General features: G+C 42.0%; 1 protein-coding gene and 1 long non-coding RNA gene across 2 annotated transcripts in view; one reads left to right on the forward strand and one right to left on the reverse strand.

Moving 5' to 3' along the window:
• Positions 1 to 11414, reverse strand: part of LOC115398863 (VPS10 domain-containing receptor SorCS1-like) — a 49946-nt gene extending 38532 nt beyond the window's left edge. The window contains exon 1 of the mRNA XM_030105855.1: positions 10560 to 11414. Within this exon, the coding sequence (XP_029961715.1) occupies positions 10560 to 11213 (654 nt within the window). The 5' untranslated portion in view covers positions 11214 to 11414. The remainder of the gene's footprint in view (positions 1 to 10559) is intronic.
• LOC115398864 (uncharacterized) lies at positions 9746 to 21086 on the forward strand. Its single transcript, XR_003932612.1, has 3 exons — positions 9746 to 9755; positions 18964 to 18966; positions 20991 to 21086. It is a non-coding gene; the product is annotated as an uncharacterized LOC115398864 (long non-coding RNA).
• The last annotated feature ends 3678 nt before the right edge of the window (positions 21087 to 24764 follow it).

Below are 24764 nucleotides of genomic sequence, written 5' to 3' on the forward strand. Positions count from 1 at the left end.
GAACATCATGTGAGAGTATTGAGGCCAGGTCAGACGTCCTCACTATATGTTCACCCTATACAAGGCAAGCCAAGACAAATGTGACAGGATGATATAATGGAGCGAGTGGAGCCCAACAGTTACTGATTTACTACCAATAAATCAGAGGGAGCAAGAGATGACGCAAGAAAATGAGAACAGGCGGTGTAGATCGTCGCGAAAAGTTACACTGTGATGTTCATTTCTGTTCTATGAATGCACTACAGACACTTCAAACTGCTTCAAACTAAAAAATACCACTGCTTTTATATTTCCATGCATTCATCGCCTTGGAATGAGTTCATCATGAGGGCAGCACAATGGAGGACAGCAGTGCAGCTTACAAGTGGTCTTTCAGTCTGCTCAATACCTCAAAGAGACACACAATTGTGCTCGAAATCTTCCTCCATTTGTTTCCATCCTTAGTTTAACAAAGATCCCAGTGACTCCTGGTGCTGTTGAAATGTTTCTGTGTATTCAGAAGGTTCCAGGAGAGACAAATATCCAGATGTAATGAATGCAGAGAGCAGACGTATGGCTCCGAGAGTATCCGTATGCATATTTAGCCAAGAGCAATGATGAGCCTGAACACCACTTCACCGTAAATTATTGATCTCCAGAAATGTGGGAAGACCGGCGACAGAAAGTGGTCCATAAAATGTGGGTGAAGGTTATAAGAGGAGCACACCTCATGTCTTCACCGAGGGTCCCGATAGAAGCCGTTGCGTCACGTGGATCACGCATGAGAGCGTTCGTCACACTCATCAAACATGCATGGCGAAAGAAAAAGAAAAAAAAGGTATGGTCATTTTTTTTTTTTACATTAATTGTCAGAACGTGATTTCATTTAAACAATGCAAGTGCAAATTAAGAAAGAGAGTGTTTGGTTAACAGCTGCAACTCCAATTACTCTGAAGCTTCAGCAGATGTTCCTGAAATGACAGTGAGTCACGGCGACAACAGGCGGAGCACACAGAGCAAACATCAGCTGGATTCAGGCAAAAACAAAGAAACTGAAAGATGTGCCTGTGTGATAAAACAAACCAAAAAAAAAAAAACTGGAAAGAGGTACAATCCTATTATACAGTGTTCCTCTCAAATTAACTTTATTCTGGACGGGAATAAAATCTTTACCTGATTTGGAGTTTCTGCTGTGTTATGCGCTCAGTGGAGAAGAAAGGAAACCCAGGAGGGGAACACAGCTTGCTGATAAAAAAACACACTCAGCAGGATTTCAAGGCGTTAGAGAACCTCACCACAGGAAGGCTTGGTGGCTTGGCAGAGCTGAACCCAGCCTGCCAGTAGTTTCTGTGCAGCGATAAGCTTTAAAAAAAAAAAAAGAGAGAGAAACCCGGCCTCTCTGTTTATCCGTGCAGCACAGGAAACGCCACAGTCACACATCTTCTAAGAGGAAATAACTCTTTGTCTTATGTGCGACTGAGTGCAGGAGTTGCAATCCCGATGATTATGTATTACATGAATTTATTTATGTGCGTCATTTTCATTCCCCTGAAACAACCAGGCCATCCTGCTGTCCATCACGGCCGCCCCGGAGAGCAGGTGAGCCGGCGGAGGTCCGCTCCGAGAGCATCGACTTGTCTGAGCACATCAACATGCTTTATGAGGTAAACCCGCCATTGTGGTGCAAGGCTGAGGAAGTATGGTCAAGGTGGCGGGGAGGGCCGGGCACGATAAAATGGCAGAAAAGGCACTGAGGACTAAATTGAATTCAGCTATCGACCATATTAAGGCTCCTCTGCGCTCCCCTATGGAGAACCAGGAACAAAAGGTTGCTATAAATGCCAAGACAACCCCATCGTCAGCCAAAACACGCCGTTCTGTAATCGGAAAAACTGCAATTTCTGTTAATAATTTCCAACTGTGTTCTCCTCACAGTGGGAGGAGACATATTGGCAATTTCATGAACTAGTGCAGTCAATATTTGAAAGTTTTCAAAAAGCTGAAGTTGTCTATTCATGTTTATATCTAGCAGGTTTAATAATCTGTAAAGAAATTTAAAAAAAAAAAAGGTAAAGACACTAATATTGTCACTGCCAACACTATTTATAAAATTGGCTCTTGTGAAGTGGCACTTTAATTAATAAACCGGCACATTGTTAGTTAGATTTCAGAAGCAACAACAAACAAAAAGGAGAACACAACAGGGGCGGAATCTGACTGCTTCAAGCTCATGCAGGTAATTTTCAGTGGGGGAGTCGAACACAGGTCAAGTTAAAGGACCTCTAAAAATGAAGACACAAAAAAGACTGCAATTAATGTCTATTTTAATTCTTTCGACTACTAAGTGGAAATAAGCTTGAATATCTTTAGTTTTCATGTGTGCTAAGAGTGAAGGACAGCACTGGGAGCAGCTATGCCGAGCAGTTTTTAGGGGGACAAAAGACAGGAACTGAACTGATGTTTATGTTCTTACTGGCATCAGGTCAAATCTGCAGTGACATTGAGATGAGAAGAGTTTGAGTATTTATTGCATCAACTTGCTTTGTTGCTGTTTCTCTCTTCTCCGGCATTTCCTGCCATCGATCATAACATTTTGACTCTTTGGTTACATTGTTTACTCGCAGTAAGAAAGTCAACTGACTGCAAACAAATAGCAAGAGCATCACTACTATTTTAAAATATTCTCTGATTACACACTGCATTCATTTATTTTACTACTCATAAATGAAACGATGAGTGGTCGCTCCCCTTCGTCCCACCGAGGCTGCTCTGCCTCTGCAGTAACAGGTGGGGTTTGCTTCGCTTTGTTTCGTGACAACAACTACTTCAGTGGAATTTCTTTCATGAAATAAACATTAATTAGAAATGTGATTAATGACTGAATAATGTTGCATTACTTTCACAAATGAAAAATTGTTCCTGCCTCTAAACAAACGTAATATAAATTTATACTTCAAAGCAAAATTACTCATTGATTGTTATATTCCATTGTGTGTGGAATGCATTGTCAATGAAAACATAACATTAAAATGTATAAAAAATGCAATAAAAGATACAATTTTTCTCTTTGCATTTTCTTCAAGTCCTCAGTCTGTTCATATGTAAAGACTGCGGCCTCCAAGTTGTTAAAGGAGGCTTCGGTTCCGCGACTACTTCTATATTTTCAGGATTATAATTCGTCGCTTTCTTGCCAAGAGCTAAAGAAGACGATCAATACCACCCCGGTGTTTCTCTTTTATCTGTGACTTATTTAGTTTTCCCCCAACGCACACCTGTGTCCCTCGTCTCTTTCACAGCAAAGGACTGTTTTTTTTTTTTCTTTCCATTTCAGGCTCTTTTATCCCCCATATTTAATCATGCTCTCCATTTTTATATGACATGCATTGCATTTTAACATTTTTGTACTGAGTTGGGTCAGCTTTATGTTGAAAGTATTGCAGTATTCCCACTCACTCTGACTGCAGGATTATCTATCTATCTATCTATCTATCTATCTATCTATCTATCTATCTATCTATCTATCTATCTATCTCTGCCTGTCGATCCAAATGTATTTTCTCATTGTTAGCCTCAAAACTAACATTTAATTTAAGTGATATTAAGGATGGTTTCTGACTCCAGGCCACAATGCATCCTGCATACAGCAGTTTCAGCTTTATTTTCAGTTCTGTGAGCAGATGTCAGGAGAGTCAACACAACTGACAAAACTCATAATGGGGAAGATTTATATATATATATATTTTCTTCATACTGAAATACTCCTGGCTCCGTCTGTTCATTAATAGATCATTTGCTTGTTTGCCTTGGACTAATGACACTGGTGCACACAGACTGAAATGTGCCCGGTTAATTACAGCATTAAGAACTTCACATTTATCTTTGCAGCACTAAATCCAGCCGTTTATGGATGTTTTTTTTTTTTTTCAATTTGGAGTGTTTTAAGTACAGTAGCCTCCTGCATGGTGTAGCTGTTAAAAACATCTGGGCCATAAATCTGACAGTGTGGATGTATGGCGGTTGGCTACTGTATGTATGTAACAGTCTGCTTTCAGGCTGAGGGCATTTCTTCGGGTATTCTGGCTTCTTTACATTTTCTCGAGGCATGCGAGTGAGATGGATGTCTAGATCTAAACTTGTGTTGGGTCAGATCTGCTTGAAATTTGTGTGGGTGATTTTGTTTCTATATTACTATGACCCATGTGATGGGGCGGCCACCCGTTCTACCTATGGATGGATTGATGGATGAAAAATAAATGCACTGACAGCTCACTCATAGGCCCGGCTAAACTGAAATATAAATCATGCAAGCTCAAACGCACTGGAGTGGAACTTGAAGCCGACACCTAACACAATATTTCATCCACAAATCGCTCAGTAGAACCAAACAGGCACCGGGTAGCTGGCGACTGCACACCTGGCCTGTCCTGAGTTTGCAGAGGACGGATAAAACAAGGCTCTCAGAGCTCGATGGAGCAGATGCGGAGAAGCAAGACACTAAGCTATTAAGCGGGAGGTTTATGAAGACGATGAAGCCTTCTGCAGAAAGAGAGAAGCTAAAAATACTACAAAACATGGATTGCGAAAGGAGGAGAGGCAGCTCCTCGAGGCTGCTCAAGGCAGTGAAAGGGGTATTTCCCCATGAGCAGCAGGCTGATGGTGAAACTCTACAAATATTCCAGGCAGAAGCAGGTTTTGAGTACCCACAAGCATGCAATTCAGCTAAAGGCAAAGAGAGATTATGAGAGCCCGTTTGCCAACAAATGCAAAAGTGGAGAGATAAAGTAATTCAGTTTAAATACACTAACTACTGAGAGCAAACTGTAGCTCAAGGCCTCTGTAGACACAGGCTCCCAACAGGGGGCGGATCCTCAAAGTGAAAAACGAGCTTTATTCACGGGTTCAGGTACAAATCAGCACAAGGGACCGGTGTGATCCAAAAAGCAGGCAGTAAAGTAAAGTCCAAAACCAAAGAAAGTAACACTGGGAGCAAAGCTGGAGGACAGTGTAGCCGCAAGGATGAAATGGAGAAACTCTGGCAAAGAAAACACTGGAGGAAGGATGTTGTTGTTCGCAGTTTTGACCAATTGTGGCACACGCCTCAGCAGCTGTGGACAGTCAGGCGAGTCCGGGAAAACATGAGGGATAAAGTCACAAAACAAACTATCCAGCTGTCTATCTCTCTATCTATTAATTCATTCATTTATTCATTCATCATCCTGTTCTGGGATTTAGGCCTTCAGTGAGAAAGATTTAAATATCTTCCGGTGCCAAAACAAATTTAGCCTTTTCGAGGGACGTTTTCCCATTGTGAACTCTATTGATTTATTATTGATCTATTGTTGAGGCCACCGGACCGGAGTGGAGAGACACAGACAGTGAGTGGATTACACTGACACGAACAGCAAGAGCAAGAACAACAAAAATTACAGCAAGAGTGAAAATATTCCCCCAAAAAATGAATTATAAAGGTAAAAAATGAGCGTGTGTGTGCATGTGCATGCAGGTGGGTTTGGCACCCTCCAGTCCCAGTAGGCATGTCGCTCCGCATCCAAACCACCACAGCGCCGACGTAACGAACAAACTCCCCCAGAGCACAACATCCATACAGCCTGCTGCCCCGCCGGGACCCCGGGGAGGCAGCAGGTCTCCAGCTGAGGAAGGAGCCGCCAGGTTGCCAGAGGTCAAGAAAACCCGGCCGTAGCCAGATCTATCGACTCCAGCACAGCCCAGGTCCAAATCCAAAGGGCACCAGGGAGCGGGAGCCCGACGGACCCTCAGAGCACACAGACGGGGCCCCTGGAAGCCCCGACAGCCCACTGGGCAGCCGGTCAAAGCCCCCGACCCACACTCAGACAGACACACACACAAAAGAACAAAACACAAACAAGTCTGTGAATATATTATATTTTTCACCTGACGAAATATGATTATACTCTCTCCTGCCTGGTTAGAATTTAACCAACATAATCAGGCAACATGCAGCATTTAAAACACCTGGCGGAACAGAAGACGAGGCAGCACAGATGTGCTCAAGTTCATACCGGGTGAAACAAACGCAGCGCACGCTGGATACGGCCGAGGACGAGCTGACAGCTCAACAGGGCAAACAGGATGTCAAGCGCTTTCACACCTACAGGCAGTTCAGACTTTCTAATTCACCTTGCTAGTCTTTGCACTGTGTGACGAAACTGGAACACTAGGAAAAAAATAACCTGCGATGAAAACACAAGGGCAACAAGCAAACTAGGCCTTCTGCTCTCGCCAAAGATAATGTTCAGGTGAGCTTAAATATGGTCATTTTAACTAGTATAAATATGATCCATACACTGTATTCCTAAAATAGGCTCTGAGAAGATAGAAACTGACTTTAAGTTGTACGAAAATAGAGGCGTGATGTAGCGTGTTCGCTACAAAATACTTGAAAGATCAGGTTTGGAGGTGGATAGAAGGGAGGATGGATCATACTTAATACTCTCTTCTAAAAGACTGCTGTTTGCACATCCAAAAGCTTTTTTTTTTTTCCTTTCAAGTATGGAACACGAGCCCAGAAATATAGCTGTTTTGATAAAAATCAAACATTGGAGAAGATATCTAACATGCTTGTAAATACTGAGCCTACAATTTCTTGTGCGAGCTCATGAATCCAGCGAACAAGCACCTGTTCTTTGTATTATTAAAGAGTCCATGTTGACGCAATGACTCAAGCGATAGCTCTGACCCGAGTGAGGCACGCGGCTTCATTGGAAGCCCAGTGAAGAGTGAAAAGGAAACCAGGGCGGCAATGGACAGAGAGGAATCCTGAATCAAAAACCTCAGTTTCATCTAAATCCAGAACCACAGATCTCCGCATCATCTGCACCGACACCAGACGAGAAACAGTGTAGGAAAAGCCAGTGGTTTGACAAAGATCAAATCTGATTTCCACTGACAACTAAAAAAATTTGTTATTACACTGTAATGATTTTTTGACACTACATTGGCAAATTCTCCAGCTATTCAAAATATGTGTGATCAAAGCGCATAAATATCCTGACTGCACATTACAAGTCTGTAGTTGCAATGTCTTAGTCTGCTTTAAAACATGTTCAATGCTGGCAGTTCATTAAGGCCCGACGTGTCTTTGACTGAAATGTGACTGAAATCCTCCATTAGAGGTGTGACTATCCTACAGCAGGTAAAGCGTTCAAGGCCGTGGTGGCGGCAAAGCTACGTCAGAAGTTCTTTCAAAGTTTTGATAGCGCAAAACACTCATCAAATAAAGAAAAAATGTGTATACTCAAATGAAATCCTTGAAGTGCACCAATTAAGTGCTGCGGCGGAGTTGCTGGGAGTCCAGCGAGGAGACAGTTGGAACTGAAATGTTGGACTGAACAGACAACAGCCATGTGAATCAGCGTGGCAGCTGCTTTGTGGCGTGCGAGTAGTCCTTCAAAGTCTTGATTGTATTCAAGTTGACTGAAAAGCTAAAACAACTCAACAGCTTAGTTTTGAGACTGTTATAATAGGAGGAATGATAAAAGGAAGGGGAAGATCCAACGGCTGGGCTTTAGCAGCAAAACGAATTCTGTAATTGGACAGGAAAGCTAAATATCAAGGCGAGTCGATAACAAGCTTAGAGTGTGTCTCACAAGCCGCACAAATTGGCCGATGTCCTCCTGCAGACCTGATGCTAAATTACTTATCAGATTTGATAATTTGCAAAACAGAAGCAACAGACATCTCTCAACTTGAGAGAAGTGAAGCTTGCCTTAAAACATTTTTTGGGTTGTACATGTGACAAACTCCGCACGTGAGGGCAACGGTGAGAAGTGTCAGAACAGTCTCCCACACAAACAAGCCTCGAGCCAGAGGAGACATTTCACGTGCGGCTAACGTATGAACATTGCAGGGATTTTTCAGCCCCTGTGCTCTTTATCTTTCTTTGTATTTGTAGGCCAATGTGTCTGCAGTCTGTCTCTTCCTTTATCATTCAGTGTTGAAGATGAGGGCGTGTACTGATGTGGAACTGACAGCAAGATGTCTTTTTTGGACGCATGAAAGCTGAATAAAAAAAACTTACAAGTGAAATTTTAATCACTGTAAAGTTAAAGTGATGCAGTTCATTCTGAAATGCACCGCTCCTTTCAACGGATTTATTAAAAGCACACCAGATGGATAATCTGTGAGCTTTCTTGGTGAAAACCTGGCCTGCTGCGAAGAAAGAAAAGGGTGTGGCAAGTTTAAAAAGTGGCCACACACACATTACAATGGCATTATAGACAAAATGCATGCATTGGTCCACCTCGTTCCAATCAGTGTAATGTTATTCCTAAAATATGGTAAATGCGGGGATCATCACTTTCCAAAGAAAGTAAGTCTGACACAAACACACACACACACACACACACAAACATGTAGGCAGATTGCGAGATACTAAGGTGATGTTCCATCATGGAACATTTCCTAAAATAAACTTTCACAAGAACTCGTGAAAACACTTCTGCTATGAGCTACTATATTCTCATCATAATGACTCGAACCAAAGCCTTTATCGTAAACTCACTCTTACATGGCTGTCGCTGTTTGCTATGATAAACAAAGATGCAATCATTATTCAGATTTTAATAAATACTAAATGACTTGTTCTCCTTATTCTTTACACAGAGTAATGAGCCAGGGCCAGCTAATCTTTCTCCTGCTCCCCGATGTAATACTCAACCTAAACCCCAAATCTTGCTTACTATAGCTTCCTAAATGCTCAGCAAGAATCCAAATAAGTCTCATTACCCAAAAGCTGAACTGTTACTTTAAGAACGTGAATAGTTTCAAAAGTATAGCTTGCCTTAAACCCTTGTTTTATTCTGTTTTGGAACCTTTATTGCTCTTCACTTATGTGTCAAAGAAATATACAATTTCTTGAGATAAAAGGAGCCTGCCTTGGCTCTCTGCTCTATCTGTGTGCATGCAGCCCTCAGATAATGTATTCAAAATGTGGATTTCCACAGTTATGCTGATGACACAGAATTATACATATCTCTGCTGCCAAATGATACAAACTCCCTCCAATCCTCAATGTACTTTCTCTATATATAACTTTCTAATATTCAATAAAAGGCAAATAAGATATAAATACATTTGTTTAGCCCTAGGCCAAAGGGGATATTCAAAGATCTTGAATCTGTGCTTTTCCAGATCAAACCGAGGTATTATAAGACAGTGTGTAGGGCTTTGATCAGAGTATTAAATTACACCTCTAAATCATTATTCTTTCTTCTCTGAAGTGTAGCCATGTCAAAAACTAAATTCATGCATACATCTGCAGCAGAGGACGCCAGGATACATTTCACTGGTCGGACTAGAAAGTCTGCCGGAGGACTACAGATGATTTGAATTCTGCTGCAGACTCTTGACCAAAGCCAGACAAAGAGCACACTGAGTGACTATGGTCTTAGTTGGACTTGACATGCCTCCACACAGCTTTTAGAATTGATTGTAAAGTCTCTTTGCTGGAATATAAAGATCTAAATGGCGCGGGACTGGCTTACATAAAGGCTCCCTGTTGTTTTAACTGCTTTCACGCTCGCTCATATTCTCCACTGTGGGTTGTTTGAAGTTCAAAACCATATAAGACATTAGAAAATTGGATCCTCCCAAACTGCAGAGTGATGCTCCCCTTGGATATTAGGGAGACAACCACTGTGGGCATTATTAAGGTACACATCTAGTCCTCTTGTCTGCTCTGTTCACTTCAAGCTTCACTTGTGTGCATCATCTGTCTGCATGTTCTTATACTATATGTAGCACTTTATTGTATATCATTGCTACAGCATAAAATGTTATTTGTAGTTTATTTTTCAACTGATTGAATGTTTTACGAGATACTTCAAATTGAATCTACTGAAATTTAAATCTACTCTATAAATTCAGTTATTATTATTATTATTATTATTATTATTATTATTATTATTATCATCATCATTATTATTATTTATTGTACTGTGTTATCTGGTTTTGAACAAAGTGGACAGGCTATGAGCTCAGGTTGGAAAATTCCAGATGATTACTGAACAAATATAAGCAGAATTTATCCACAAACCAAACCAGAAAAAAAAGGGGAGGAAACAAAGAAAAAACCTGCAGAATGCAAATCTGTGCGTGTCAGGCAGTACTTGAATTGAAAAAAAAAAACAAAAAAAAAACAGGAGCATCTGAACATCAGTCTGGTATTAAATTCACATCATTTGCTTTAGTTTTTCCACTTAAAAATGTATTTATACCTGCCAAGTCAGCTTATCAATAAACAATATCCTCAGAGAGAGAGAGAGAGAGAGAGAGAGAGAGAGAGAGAGAGAGAGAGAGAGAGAGAGAGAGAGAGAGAGAGAGAGAGAGAGAGAGAGAGGCAGGGCACGACAGACAAACGAGATTGATTCCCTCAAACTCTGTCAGCCCTCAGCAGAGTCAGATTCAATCTCTGTCTCACCAAAACCGCAGCTTCAGACGTCTGAAAGTGCCACACAACATCTGCGAGTGAACGCTGACCACACTGCGTCAAAGGGGGTCCGTGCGTAAAATGTGGAGCACTCAAAGTATCTTCTACTTACGCTGCTGTTCTGCCCGGACCAGTGCACCATCGCCTGGTTGTGAGCAGTGTCACTGGCGAGCGCAAACGTCGAACTTGTGAGCAGAAACTCCTCCGGGTCTGAAGGCGAGGCGTCCTCCGCGCCCTCGACTCGGAATTCGGACCAAGTCTCTGCGCTCCTCGCGCTGCGCGGTCGTCTCCACGCGCCCACATCCTCCTCCTCTGGCGCGTTCAGATCGCCGTTCTCGTCGTGAAAGCTTTTATTTTTGTCATCCCTTGTGCTATTCTCGGTCACATCAGCGAGAGGCGGCTCGGCGGTTTGAGGAATCACTTTGCAAAGTTTGCGGCGGTCGCCCAGAGCGTCCTCCTGCGCACAGCTCGTGTTATTTTCTCCCAAACGCGGCTGCACTTCGGACCAACTTTCTTTGTGCTTTTCGTCCCCCTCGGCGGCTGGCGACCCCTCGGTAGATCCGACAAATTCTTCATCCGGCGGCCCGTCGAAACCGGTCGCGTCCAGCTCGGAGAGTTCCCGGGGAAAGGCTGCGATGAGCGGCAGATGGCAGGAGGGGATGCACCTCACCTCCGCCGCCGTTCCGCCCAGGATGGAAGTTGTGGTGAGGAGCCAAATCCACTCGGAGAAAACGATGAAAAGGCAGTGGCCGAGGCGCGTCTCCATTCTACGTTGATTCCGGTCTTCAGGGGTGTTAGAAACATGTCATTTTTGGCGCTGCGCGGTTGTCGGTCATCACCTGGTAAAGTGGAGCCCGTGAATGCGCGGAGGGGAGGCGCAGCGGTAGTGCGCGGACAAGTCTTCCCAAGTACTGATGCAAACGATGCATCAGAGGAGGAGCTGGAGGCTGAATCCTGCTGGAGAGGAGGGGAGCGGGTCCGTATCCCCGCATCCTCATCTCAACCTGAATGAAAAAAATAGAAATCAAAAAGATGACATGGGCGTGCACTCTTAATGAAGTTATCTCCATGCGAACGGCGCGTCCCTTTCTATTGCTCTCTGTTTTGCTTTTTGTTTTTTTTTTTAAGTGTGCCCAATACTGTGTGATATCTCATATGCAATTACGCACAGAATTAAAAGAGTCTGAGAGGTCCTCCGACACCCGGGGGGGGGGGGGGGGGGGGGGGGGGGGGAATCCAGAAGCTGGTCCAGGAGTCTGGAAGCTGAAACGTTACTGACAGGGCGCTTTATGGAAGATACAATGAGGTTTTGCATTTTCCATTAGCCCAGGTCGGAATAATCAATTAACAAGATTGCCTGTGTTCACTGTCAATTATACCATGCAGGTAATGACTCTGTTGTGGCCTGCCTGCAAAATGGGCTGGGAATTGTTTCATTGAGGCTGCACTGCTGTATTTTTTCATTCAACGCCGCTGAATCCAGCCAATGCATACTACCCCAAATTCTAGCATCTGTTTTCTGTGGCCTTTTTTTTCAGGTTAATGGAGGCTTGCATGGCAGGAAATAATGAGGAGGATTCAAAGCAATCATTCTCACTACAGGCCTCCTCTGATCTTTGCTGTTGTGTGTAAGTACAGAGGAGCATGCAGGTGAAATAATGGGGAACTTGCTATTACGGTGCGCTGCAGACCCCCTTAAATATGTTGTCACATTTCTATATAGTTCAGGCTTTGTCCCACTAAGTTAATGGCGAACCATTAGAAGGACTAGAATATGTCCAAACTCTGTGATTAGATTCTATTTCTGGGCAACATTTAGTCAATAGGATAAGGATGCTGTTGACTGGTGACTGATGCCGAAGAGGCTCCCTATATTGAGCTGTGCTCTCCCCATCGCTCTGAGCTGCGACGTGATCCTGTTCCACATACGGGTCAACTGCACAGAGACGTCTTTCATTGCCAGCCATTAGTGATGCAGTGAGCAGGAGCTGTCTCAATCTGTTTCAGTTAGCCCCCACCAGACAAGGGGAAACCAGTCTATAATGCAGATTGATGGCTGACTGAGAATTTCAATCATGGAGAACACTGGCTAAAAAGCTCAGGTCTCGACTGTAACGCAAACCCGACGGCACAGTCCAACCACAATGCAGAGTATGCTTTCAAAAAAGTAACCACTACACGAGCGTGTGTGTCACCTAGCAAAAACATGCAACATTTTTCACCTCATAAAAATATTGAAGTATTCATAAGTTTTCAATAGTTTGATTTCCTCTGAATTCAAATGTTGCACACTCTTGTTGAGGCCTGTTCGACACCCGCAACAGATCTCTCAGTTTCAACAGGATTTGATCATGAGCAAGAGCAGTATGATGTCTGATAACCTTGAAATTAACATTTGTAGACAATTCAAAAAACAGAGTTTGCTGCACTTTTGACCGAGAACACCACGAGTGGTCAGAAATCCCAGGAGATTCAGAGCTCAGTCAGGTAGCATCGTGTTTGACTTGGGCTTCTCAGATTCACACAGGAGAAAAGTGAAATGCCAAGTCTCAGGAGGACATGGTTTTGAGATGTGCATCATTTTAATTTATTTTTAAGGATCCATCTGCAGCAACAGCTGAGCGATCATATTAAGTTTCTTCCTTTCCTTCCTTTTTTTTTTAACTCATATTTCTCCGATCATTCGTTTTAAAAAGAACACAACTACTGATTACCAACATTATTAATTTATCTGCTCATCATTTTCTCAGATCACCAACTAATTGGTTAAATCAGAAAACTACAGAATTGGTGACATTATCTGAAAATAGTCCCCAATTCCACAGATATTACCTTCAGGATGATATTTATGGAAAACACACTTCTGGAAAGATGAAATTAAAGTCTGCCTAAAATTAAATGTCAACATTTTCTGTTGGCTGACAAGTGAGGGAATCATTGATGCTAAAAGGAAGCTTTACTTTTTGTTTTTATTGATAATGTAGATTCTTTGAAACCACAGTGGAAAGACAAACCTGTGTAACCATCACTCGGTGTGTAAAAAGGTTCATATTTTCCATTAAACTGAAACAAAACTTTTAAAATCACACATTAAATTAATAAGAGATAAATCATTAAAGCCTACTTGTACCTAATTTGAGAAAATGTGTTTTAAAGTTGGACCTAAAACACAGGATCCATTTACAAAATGTGAAATTGAATTTTCAAGGTGACAGATCTCAGAACTGATGTTATGAAGTACATTTACCAGCAGCACGGTGTCTTAAGGGGTTCATTTCACATGGATCATTGTGAAAATCTCCTGTGATCAATATTAAGAAATAAAGGAGGCCTCTAATAATGGATCTCCTCTCAGATTAATGACTAATTGGTTGAATTTAAAAATAAACACTGTAAAGTAGGCCTGGCAGCACCGCAGGGACAAGGATGACCTTTTCAAGTAACTTTTTCTTTTAAAGTAAACTAAAAATCCCAACGTTAACATCTACATTAATATACATTTAAAAACAGACGGACGATTGTCTTTTTGAAAATGTGGCATCAAAGACAGCTTGAAAAATGACAAACAGTAAACAGATCATTGAAGCAGAAGATGAAGTTTTACTTCAGTTTTTATTGATAATCCTCAGCGGGAGGATGATCTTGTGTGAATGTCACTGTGTGAAAATAAGTAATTATTTTTCTTTTTTTCAAACAAAAACTAAAGAAAGGATTTTGAAATCACTCTTCAAAATCAATCTATGCAGGGAAAAGGACATGCAAATGGTTAGGTGCATATTTAATAACAGACATTAGTCAGTGACTCAATTCAGGCAGTGACGGACGGCAGGGCTGATAGTAAACAGTCCATTTACATGCATGTTTGCAGCATTTCATCACACCTTCGCTTACTGAACGTGCGTCGTCGTACAAATCGTGCTTGCTTCTTTATTTTCTCGCCTTCATCATAGTTATTAAAAAGAAAGAAAGAAGCTAATAATTACCGGCATAATTGATCTGCTTCTCATTCTCTGTGATTACTAACAAATTGGTGCAATAAGAAAACAGTAGAAAACATTCAAGGTTTGCCTGCGGGGAGTGAAGGGACATTTTCAAATTACTGCTGTTTCTAAAAGGAATCTAAATCCCACAGATGTAACAAAGACAATAATATAAATTGGAGAACAAAGAGGTAATTGTCACTTTTGAAAAGACGGAATCAAAGACGGCTCGAAAAATGACAAACAAATCAAATATCACCATTTTCTGCTGACTGACAAGTAGTCAGCGAATCGCTGGAGCTGAAGATGAAAGTTGACTCCTGTTTTTATTGATAATGCAGATTCCTCCATGAAAGCACAAAGGGAGGATGAACTCGTGTGAATGCCACTCGCTGTGGAATAAGTAATTATTTTTCACTAAACTGAATGGAGGCTTTAGAAAACAAACTTCAAAATGAGCCAATGCAGAGAAGAGAAACATAAAAGCCGACTTGTTGTGGTATGGAACGGAATCTGAGAAAGTCCAACATCCGCAAAGCATCTTTTTTACATGCCACAGTCAAATTCGAATCTGAAGGTGACAGACAGACGGATTTACAGCAGCAGATTCACGTGTTCAGCATCACTTCTCATTTCTGCTCCGGATCGTTTGTAAATTCCACTCGGCTTTTGTTTCACTCCTTATATTTATGTGATAGATATCAAGAGAGGGAAGGATACATCTAATAATTACTATCGGTGGAAAAAGCCGACTCGGCTTTGCCTGCAGGGACGAAGGTGACATTTTCAAATTTCTGACTTTATCGGAAGCATAGTTCCAAATCCAAGAGATGTCACATTTGTGTCAATAAAGGTGGAATACAAGGAACAAAATGTGTCTTTTTGACAAGAAACAATGAATTAAATATCACCACTTCCTGTTAACTGACAAGCAGTCAACATATCATTTAGGCTGAGGATGAAAGTTTACTTTCGCCTTTATTGATGTTAAAGATTTCCACTTTTATCCCACTGTGGTGGGACAAATGCTTGTAAATGTCACTCGGTGTGAAAATTATTCGAAGCTATAGAAATCACACTTTGAAATCAAACCCATGCATGGCGGAAAGGGACATAAATGCCAACTTTTTGGTGTAAAGGTCTCAAAAGTGAGAGGAGTCAGGATCCCTTTGACTTCGCACAGACTTTAAATTTCACTTCGCAAGGTGACAGATTGCAGGACTGATGTGGTATAGCACGTTTATGTGTGCAACATAGCAGCTGAGTGGAATCATTGTCTTTCGACAGACAAGATTGCTGCTTTGCCGCCTGTCACACCGACTGAATACAAACTGCGTTATGCTCCCCGAGCTCCTGCTTCTATGACGGGAACTTGTGAGCAGGCAGTGTGAAAACACAAAGGAGCGAGACGACAGCTATCTATGTTGTTGGATTATTCTGTGTTTTTAATTAAAGGGAATTCAGCGGAAGGAGAAAAGAGCACTGTAAAAACCATCTCAGAAATTAGTCTTTTCCATTCGAATGTCTAGTTCACTTTTCCAACTGTTCTTATTAGTCTCGTCTTCATAACAGCAAAAGAAGAAGAAGAAGAGAGAATAGGAAACAGGGACGTTGGTTATGCTCTGCATTGTCTCACCCTTCTGCTCCAACTAAAGGGCCAACATCTGCCTTCCCTGCTGAATATAGGTGGAGATACGCATATAAGGACAAAAGCTGCAGCAGGAAAAGGATTTCTAGTATTCCAAAACTGCAAACCCACATTTTCTTCCTCATATCAAGAGACGGCAACTGGAGTGCAGATACATTACACAACCACTCCTGTAAAGTCAGAGAGTTTAAGGTAGCAGCAGAACAGCTCAATCTAATGATAGACACCTGAGACGTGCACTCCAATTAATGTTCAACACACCTCTGGGGCACCAGCAGGAAAAAATAAAAAAAAAAATCACCTTTTCAAATAATGATTTCAATTAAATTATTGAAAGATATGGTGAAATGCAATACAGGCGGCGGGTTAAGTGTTCTGACCCCTGGTGAAATGCTGCAGGCTGTTCCATTCGATACAACAAAGCCCTTTAGGTGCTTTTTCCAGATATCTGATGCACTGCAAGTCCTCTGTTAGTGAAGTGGTATTGCCATGCTTCTTCCAGAGAGGTGCAGATGTTTCCAACATTTAACAAATAAGTAACAGAAACATACAATCCGCTGGCTGCTCTAACACTGGGCTTTATTTTCTGCCGATCTGAGTGTCTGATTGGCTCCAACCTCAGAAATGCACAAGAGGACAAGTTAAACAAACATGGTTAATCGAGCCCAGTCGCAGTGATCATGGATGAAAGTCCCTCCTCGCCATTATGTTCATTTTCATTCTTCTCAATATTGTGTTTAACCTTCAGTGAGCAGAGTTTGCCTCAATGCATTTTTGGGACAACAACAGCCTAATAATATCACAAAGCTCCATTAATCCGCATCCAAAAGAGCTCATTCTTCACACAGTTTAAAGAAATGCTCAGAAAGTCATATTCTGAGCTATAGGGCATGCGTTTATCCTCATTCTGCTCCCGCCAGAAAGTCAGCTGCATTGTTATTGCATGACCTGAGTTCAACTCTAATTTAGTGTGCTTGATCTTTGCATATTAATTGCCTGAAGTGAATGCAGATTTAAAGAAATTAAACCACAGCTCTGGGCGCCAGGTATCAACATTTTCACTACGAGCAATTATGGGGAATTATGCCTTTTAGAGTGATTTTTCATAAGCGGTTTCATTCATTTGCAAATTGTCTTAAGTCAGACCTTCAGCACAAGCCCTGAAACTGCCATGCATTGTTTATCGTTTTGCTGCAGGGATATATTTGGAAAACTTCTCACATTTTGTCAGAAAAATAAAATACCTTAGACCTCAATATCCCGCAAATATGCAATGTATCTCAAGTTTAATAATCACTCAGCTTCTCGAGGAAGTAAAACAGCTGAACAGTGGCTGCTGCATTAGAGGTACTTATTCCTGCATCATTTCTATATTGATATTGAAAATATGTTTACATCCATGTCTGCTTCCATAAACAATCAACTCACTCAAGGCCACTCAGCGCTATATCTTATTCTGAAGTTTTGGATGCTTGATATTGCTCGCTCTCTCTGTTGACTCCCCGGTATGTTTAAAAGGTACAAAGTAGGGAAAAGTGGAAACACTCAACTAAAGTATCTGTACCTCTGAACTGTGCTTCAGTGAATACTTTGAACCACGACGGCTTCATAGTCTGACGTCTCTGTGTGAGTCAGTACACCTGGTGATGTCCGCATCTTTCTCTCTCTCTGTTCATTTGAAACCAACAATGGTGAATATCTGAGCGGTCAATAGCTGTATGAAACATTGAGACAGCTGCTTGGATACACGTTTACAAGCTGAAAAATCCCGACAATGCACACTATGCCTTATTATTCTCCCGTTGTACTGTGACCTATTGCTTTGCTGAAGTATCATTCACTTCTTCTCAGTCCATTCATGCATTTAGCTTTGAAGAAAAAAAAACAAAACAAAACGTGAGGCTATGCTTGAATAGTGTAAATGTACAGTGTGATTTAAACAGTGAAAAGGAGATAATATGTCTTTATATAACTTTTCCATTATATTTAGTAGAGAAGAAAATCTTTTTTTTTTTTTATTTCAGAAGCAGATAGGTTGGCCTTACGAGTAGGAGTTGGAGGATATGACAGAGACAGAGGGCACCAAACAATTATCAGACTGCAAACTAATTCGATACGATGCAGACTTGAATATAGTAGGAGGCACACAACCCAAACTTAAAGTTCCACCGTGAGAGATCCTGCAAAAGGGAAGACAGGAGCAGAGTCTGTAGGAAAAACACACGCATTAGAGAAGGCCTCTCAGCAGTCTAAACCTACAGCAGCTTAACGAGGAAAGTGGTCCACAGTGATACCAGCTCCTGCTGGCTTCATTCAAGAGGAAAGTTTTAAACCTGATCTCGAGAGTAAAGTGTGTTTTAATCTGCCGAAATGAAAGTGGGAGCTGGTTTCATGACAGGGGAGTACTGTCTGACACATTAGGCAGTAGGATGGCAGTACTTCATAATGCAGGTGTGTCAAACGTATTGGTCCCGATTGACTGAGAATCCACGTATAGAGAACTAAATCACACAAACACAGTAGATTGCACTTTCAGTTTATGTCCATTCAGCAGATGATCGTCTCAGAATGACGCCATGAGGGACAGGAGTGTTCGAATGAGGGTTTTGCATGCATTAGGCTGGGTACACTGAACAATCAGCTGGAAATCTTCAGTCTTTTTTTTTATTATTCTTACAATTGCAAAGTGACTGGATGAGAGTTGATTGGTCACAAAGTCAAAATCTGAAGTAGGTCATAACAAAGTACAAAAATAAATGTGGCGATCCAATATAGTACTACATGGACCGTGTGTGATGATTGATTCTGCTGCAACATTTATGTTTGTGCCTGTTTTTAAATGTGCACAGTCACAGCATGGATTTGACGCAAATGCTACAATAAGGCAGTTTGTTATCACCTAAGCACGACTCTGACATCTGAGCACGAGTCTCGGTGTCGTCGTGTCTGATACTCACCCTAAAAGGTGTTATCCCACCAAATAAAGTAGAAAGTGCAGTTACTTTTTACATTGCAAAATGCATCAGGATCATTATATTGAAAGGACTTAAAATAGTGTTCATCATTACCGATTTTGATAACCAATGAAAGTAGGAATGCAGCTTTACTCAAACATCAAGTTAAAAACTACTTTACGAGAGCCAATAAAGGTTTTAGCTGTTCAGCAGCTCTGACTACAGAGGTGGTCAAATTCACTGCATTATGTTTCAAACTTTGTGCAAGAGGATATGCACATTTTCTCCGAGAATCAAAGTCTTTCTTCAGAAGCGCACCACCGTTTTCAGAAGTGTTTGTACTGATAGCTTTTTCTGCATCAGTGTGCAGCCTTTAACAAATATAATTTATAAGTGGTGCCCTGGATAAAAGGCGAGGTGGAATTGATTTGTGAGAAGACGCCTCTAGACTTGAGGTAAAGTTAATTCTAAGATAACATATTCACAGATGAGGGCTTTGTGTTTTGTTCTTTATGAAAATGGACACCCTGGGAAATGACGGCGAGACGATTCATCCCGTTATTAGATTAACAAATTTGATTCGTGATGGACGGATTCGGGTGGTCGGAGGAAGCAGCGGAGCGGAAAAAGTAAAACAAACTTGAACCTGTGGCTGAGTGTGCGCTGGCAGTAAACATTAATATCTGAGAGAAATATTGAGAAGTTGGCGCAGCAGGGCTGAAGTTCACCCGAAGGAGTTTGTAATTAAAACTTTTAGAAATCCTTTCTGTCCACTTACACTCCGCATGGCAGTGACAGAACATTACCTTTACCTAAAGCATCTTTCTATTTTCCTTAACCTGCTCACCTTGTGGATGGATCATTGAAGCCATTTGCAACTCGATGGGCCACTCTCAAGTAAGATTAGAAAAACAACCTGGATAAACATTTTTGAAGGTGCTCCTGCAGTATCTTTAAAAGACGTGCACGATATAACTGATCTGCCTTCACCAGCTGGTTAAATGAAACCATTTTTCTACTTAGTGGGAGTTACAGTTTTTATCAGGCCTTTATTAGCCTCCAGCTGCAGAGTCACAACCATGACGCACAGCCATGTAATTATCAAATTATAGATGAGCCCATTCAAACTGTTTCCTCAATTTTGCGTGTGACATGAGTAATAAAACTTCATCCTCTGTGGCACTGCTGATTACAGAATAATGATTAGAACAGCTACCGTTGTTGAAATTAGCTCGGCATCTTCACAAGAAGCGAATCCACGGCGGTGGAGACGAGGCTCATGGGCACTTACAGGAATAACAGTGCAGTGGGAAACACTGACAGCCGACATCAAGTTCTCCAAATGACTGTAAACAATAAAACAGATGGATGTCCATGCCTGTGACCTCCAGAACAGCAGCCAAGTGTCCTGCCCACTTGATGCCCAAACTGGCAGAACAAAATCATCAGTCAGTCCCTTCTTAGGAGGAAACAGCCAATCTGACTGGGACCACAGTTGCACTTCTAATACTCTTGCTTTTGATTCGATGATTTTGATAAAATTTTAACTAATACCTGCTTACAAAAACATAACCTAACACCCCAAACTCGGGTGTCTGCTCAGGCACACTTTCAGTGTGGAGTTTGCATGTTGCCTGTGCTCTTGTGCATTTTCTCTATTTACTCTCAATTCATCCCTAAGTCCAGAAATATTCACTGGAGGTTACTTCAAAATGGGTAAAATGCAACTTTTTGTCAATGTTTAGGCTCATTCTACTGTCTACTGTGCATTACAGCGATAGTGAATAGTTATTCTGCACATGTGCGAATCGATGGACGACGGCTTCCAAAGCCACAGGACTGATGATCCTTTTTCTCCTGAGACTTGGTAGTTTTATAGTTGAGAGTCACTCTAACAGCAATCCAACTCTGTCACCTGGCCCTACAAATGTCTGTGTACTCAACATTGTTGACGTTTATAGCTGCAGGTACGTGTGTGTGGTTTCATTCCAACAACAAACAACAGCACCTACTAGTGGCCCTACAAGAAAACTACATCTTTTTCAGAATTTTTGCCATTTCTGCGAACACTTGATTTAAAAATGTGTCTGCATGAACGCAAATGTTCTCTGCAATTAAAATGTTTTTCATTTGAAACATTGTAAATGAGCCTTTATGCAGTTTTTTTTTTTTAACAGTACTTCCATGTTTTTTGACCCAAAATAAAACAATATTTTCCTGTAACTCTAAGCTCTGCTTCCTGTTCTTCAAAAACATTAAATTATTCCATGGAGGAAGCCTTACCTGTCATCCGGTCGCAGCTTAGCTTAGGTGGCAACACACTGTTGTCATGTCTCACTTAGCGATGCGGGTATTTAATGGTCCTCCCTTCCCTGACTTAATTAGCCACCAGGAGACACGTGAAATCGAGAAGGTCATTTTTGTTGTTTAGCATACAGATAGAAACTTCAACACACCCATCACGGGCGTCATGAAGCTCGCCAATAAGCACTAATGAGGTCATCTCAGCCTTTTCCTTTACCCGTCAAAAGGTCGAGGCACGCTCGAAAACACTAAAGTCTGCACAATAATCAGGCAGCCAGGAAGGGCTGGGAACACCCACACAGCACATCAGTAATTCACAAAGTGAAATATTTCATCCTGTAGAGGACCCCTCTTATTTTCAGGAATGTCACTTTTGAGTCATATGAAGGAGCCGGGGAGAGACATCCTTCCAGACATCAATTATTAACCAAAGGTTATAACACAACCTCATAGATCAAAACAGCACGCTTGTAAGATACTAGAGGGCATCTCATATATTTAGTGCTGCCAGAGAAACATAAACCCAAAACCGAAAGGTTAGGCGTTTGAAATTTGACGCGAGCTCACGAGCCTTTGTAATTTCCCTGACAGGTACATGATACGGCAGAGGAACACTGTAGGGTATGCAAGTCTATCTTTGTACTTCTCCATCACAGGCAGAGGATTTTTGCACCACCACAGAATAGGGTTCCTGTGAAAATGAATATTTTATGACATTGCTACCAGGCTATGATTTGTAGCATAAGAGTAGATTTGCATTCTAAACTGCCTGTTGTGCAAAAAAAATTCATCATTACTGAACTTAGATGTGTCAGATGTACCCAGCAGTCCAAAAAAAACAGGTTGTATGTATGGGGGTTTCCCGTTGTCTCTCCCCAGGTTAAAAATACAAGACAGGTAAAAATATTTACCCTCAGTTAAAAGCTCACGATTCCCTGAATCATTACAGTGGTATTTAAGGAGGAGAACGTTGGATTTCAACTCCTGCACTGCTTCAGTCTGCAGCCGCCGGTGATGATGAAAAGACACTTCCCCTCCTTGTGACTGTCCCTAATAACGAAGAGACGTCTGCTATTTGCCATGGCGCTTTTATTATTGTATATTTCCAGCTGAGAAACCCAGTCTATTTTTATTCTTTTTAATGCACTGGGTGAACTTCGTCTATCTGTGCTTTTGGCAGCTTCCCATTGGTCGCTGGGCATCTCGGAGTCAAGGTAGTGGTCGTCAGCTTTAAGCACTGTTACAAAACAAAGACATTAGAGGTGAGATGAATAATGTAGAGTCATTTCTCTGTAAGATGTCTGGACACTTGCCCCAGAGGGGGGGTGGCTGCATCGTTCTCTAAGCTCCTGTAACCTATATTTGTTTGAATCGGCTTTAACGGCCCGTCGGGGGGGTAGAACTTCCGGAACGACAGACGATTCATCTTTGTCCTTGCGCTGTAATGCAGGAATGTGATACAGCGTAACACACCTCTGAAGTTATTCGAAATGTATTTTTATGTGTTTTGGTGCAGTCCCAGATATACAAGGAGCTTTGTAGCTGAATCCGGGAGAAGCAAAGTCGATGGATTCCTAACCGTTAGAAGTCTACAGCAAAAATAGCCTCCTTGCTTCCTGCATTCCCAAGCTTGCTCGCTCCCTTCCAATGTACCTGTCACTCTCCACCCTGTGACACAAACAAACTGGAACCACCTCAGGTATTGGCTGCTGATTTGCATTTTGTATCAAGTTCCTTGGTCCGGTGCCAGCGCAAACATAAAAAAGTCCTGCTCGCCAGATATGGAGGCCCTGATTGAAGCTGTGGGGAGAGTGGAGGCTCTCTCTCTGAGCGCTCTCTATATAGAGAGCTCATTAGCTGGAGAGACCTGTGTGCATTGTTCCAAGTCTGCAGAGTCAGCGAGGGAGCCACTCATCACTCCACACAATCCAGACTCATGCACATCTGGTCTGGCAGCTTCAGGGTGACCTGCTCACTCTCACACAAAATAAATAAATAAATAAATAACACACACACACATGCACATGCAAATGTTGCCATCGGAATAAACATAAACATGCGCCATTAAACAAAGAACACTTTCATACTCAAATGCATATAATCTCCTGGCTGATCGAGCATGTAGGCAAAACCTCGGAGGATGAAGATAGAAGCTTAAACTGCATTGGTTCTCTCTCTCTTTCTCTCTCTCTCTCTCTCTCTCACACACACACACTGTCCTGTATTGCCTGTGATTTACCGGCCGTTTTACACTCAGCTGAGGTGGCCACCTCCACCGCTGACCCTGCACTGCAGCTCAGGGAAGCAGGTGCAGCATTTTGCGGCACTTCCAGAAGACTCCCCGGAGTCGAGCGCAGAAGGCAACTGTGCTGTCAATCTCAACTTATGAAGGTTTTAATTTTGTCCCTTCTTGTTATTCCCAGTTCCCAACAGTGAATGAACTGGTCCGCACTGCAGCGCTGGTTTACCAACCGTCCTTTTCGCGTCCGCGGCGTCAAAGAACTGTGGCAGGACATCGGCTGCATGCAGGTGACTCGTGAATCGCATATGAATGGAGATAAAAATGAAATAAACCTTTTCAAGGGAGCGGGCATGTCTGTATTGAAATCATGTCAGTGTGCATTCTATTGACAGGCTGGCTTTATCTGACGACGTCATTTTCGAGTCACACTGAGCTGTGAGCGGAGGAAGAAGTTGCCTGAAAAAGCAGAACAATAGTGCAGAAGGCCACATATTGACTCGCTGGATCAGTATAAAAGAAATATACTTACTGAACCCACAGCTGCCATTTCAAAAGACAAAATTAATCAATGGAGTTCACTGGAGCAGCTTTCAGATAATGGCACTCACAGAGAGCCGTCATTTAAGATTAAAGCCACCATTAGAAATCAATAGCTCGGAGTCTTTTTGTTTCCGATGCCAGTGGCGAGACTTGATCGTGGCTGCCTCGCGGCGCGGCCCAGGATGAGGTCACCTTCGTGATTCAGGCACAGTGTGGAAAAAAACATAATCGACCTCATTTTTGAGCCCCATGAAACTGAAAACCTGCGACAATTTAGAAAATAACTTAAAGTTATATAGCGTCCTGCTAACTTTTCATTACTCCGTTATCAGAGTAAATGACGTGGTGGGGAAGTAACGCCTTTTTCACAGGGGGATGCGGTCACAGCCGTGTCTTCTCCTGCTGACAGTAGAGGACGACCTCCGTGTCCTCAGATAACATACGGCGGCTTTTCTGAGTCAGCTCCGCATCATTGACTCTGTCGCCACCAACAGTGAAACAATAAGCAATCTGAGAAGCTCAAAGGCTTATCAGTACTTCAAAGGGAGAGAAAGAAAGTATGAGACACTTTATTAAAGGAGGTGGACCTGATTCTTTACTATCTTGAAACAGAAATTGAGCCGAGTCTGATGGTCCCTCATTACCACTT

Source organism: Salarias fasciatus, chromosome 13 (assembly GCF_902148845.1).
Source record: "Salarias fasciatus chromosome 13, fSalaFa1.1, whole genome shotgun sequence".
Taxonomy (NCBI): Eukaryota; Metazoa; Chordata; class Actinopteri; order Blenniiformes; family Blenniidae; genus Salarias; species Salarias fasciatus.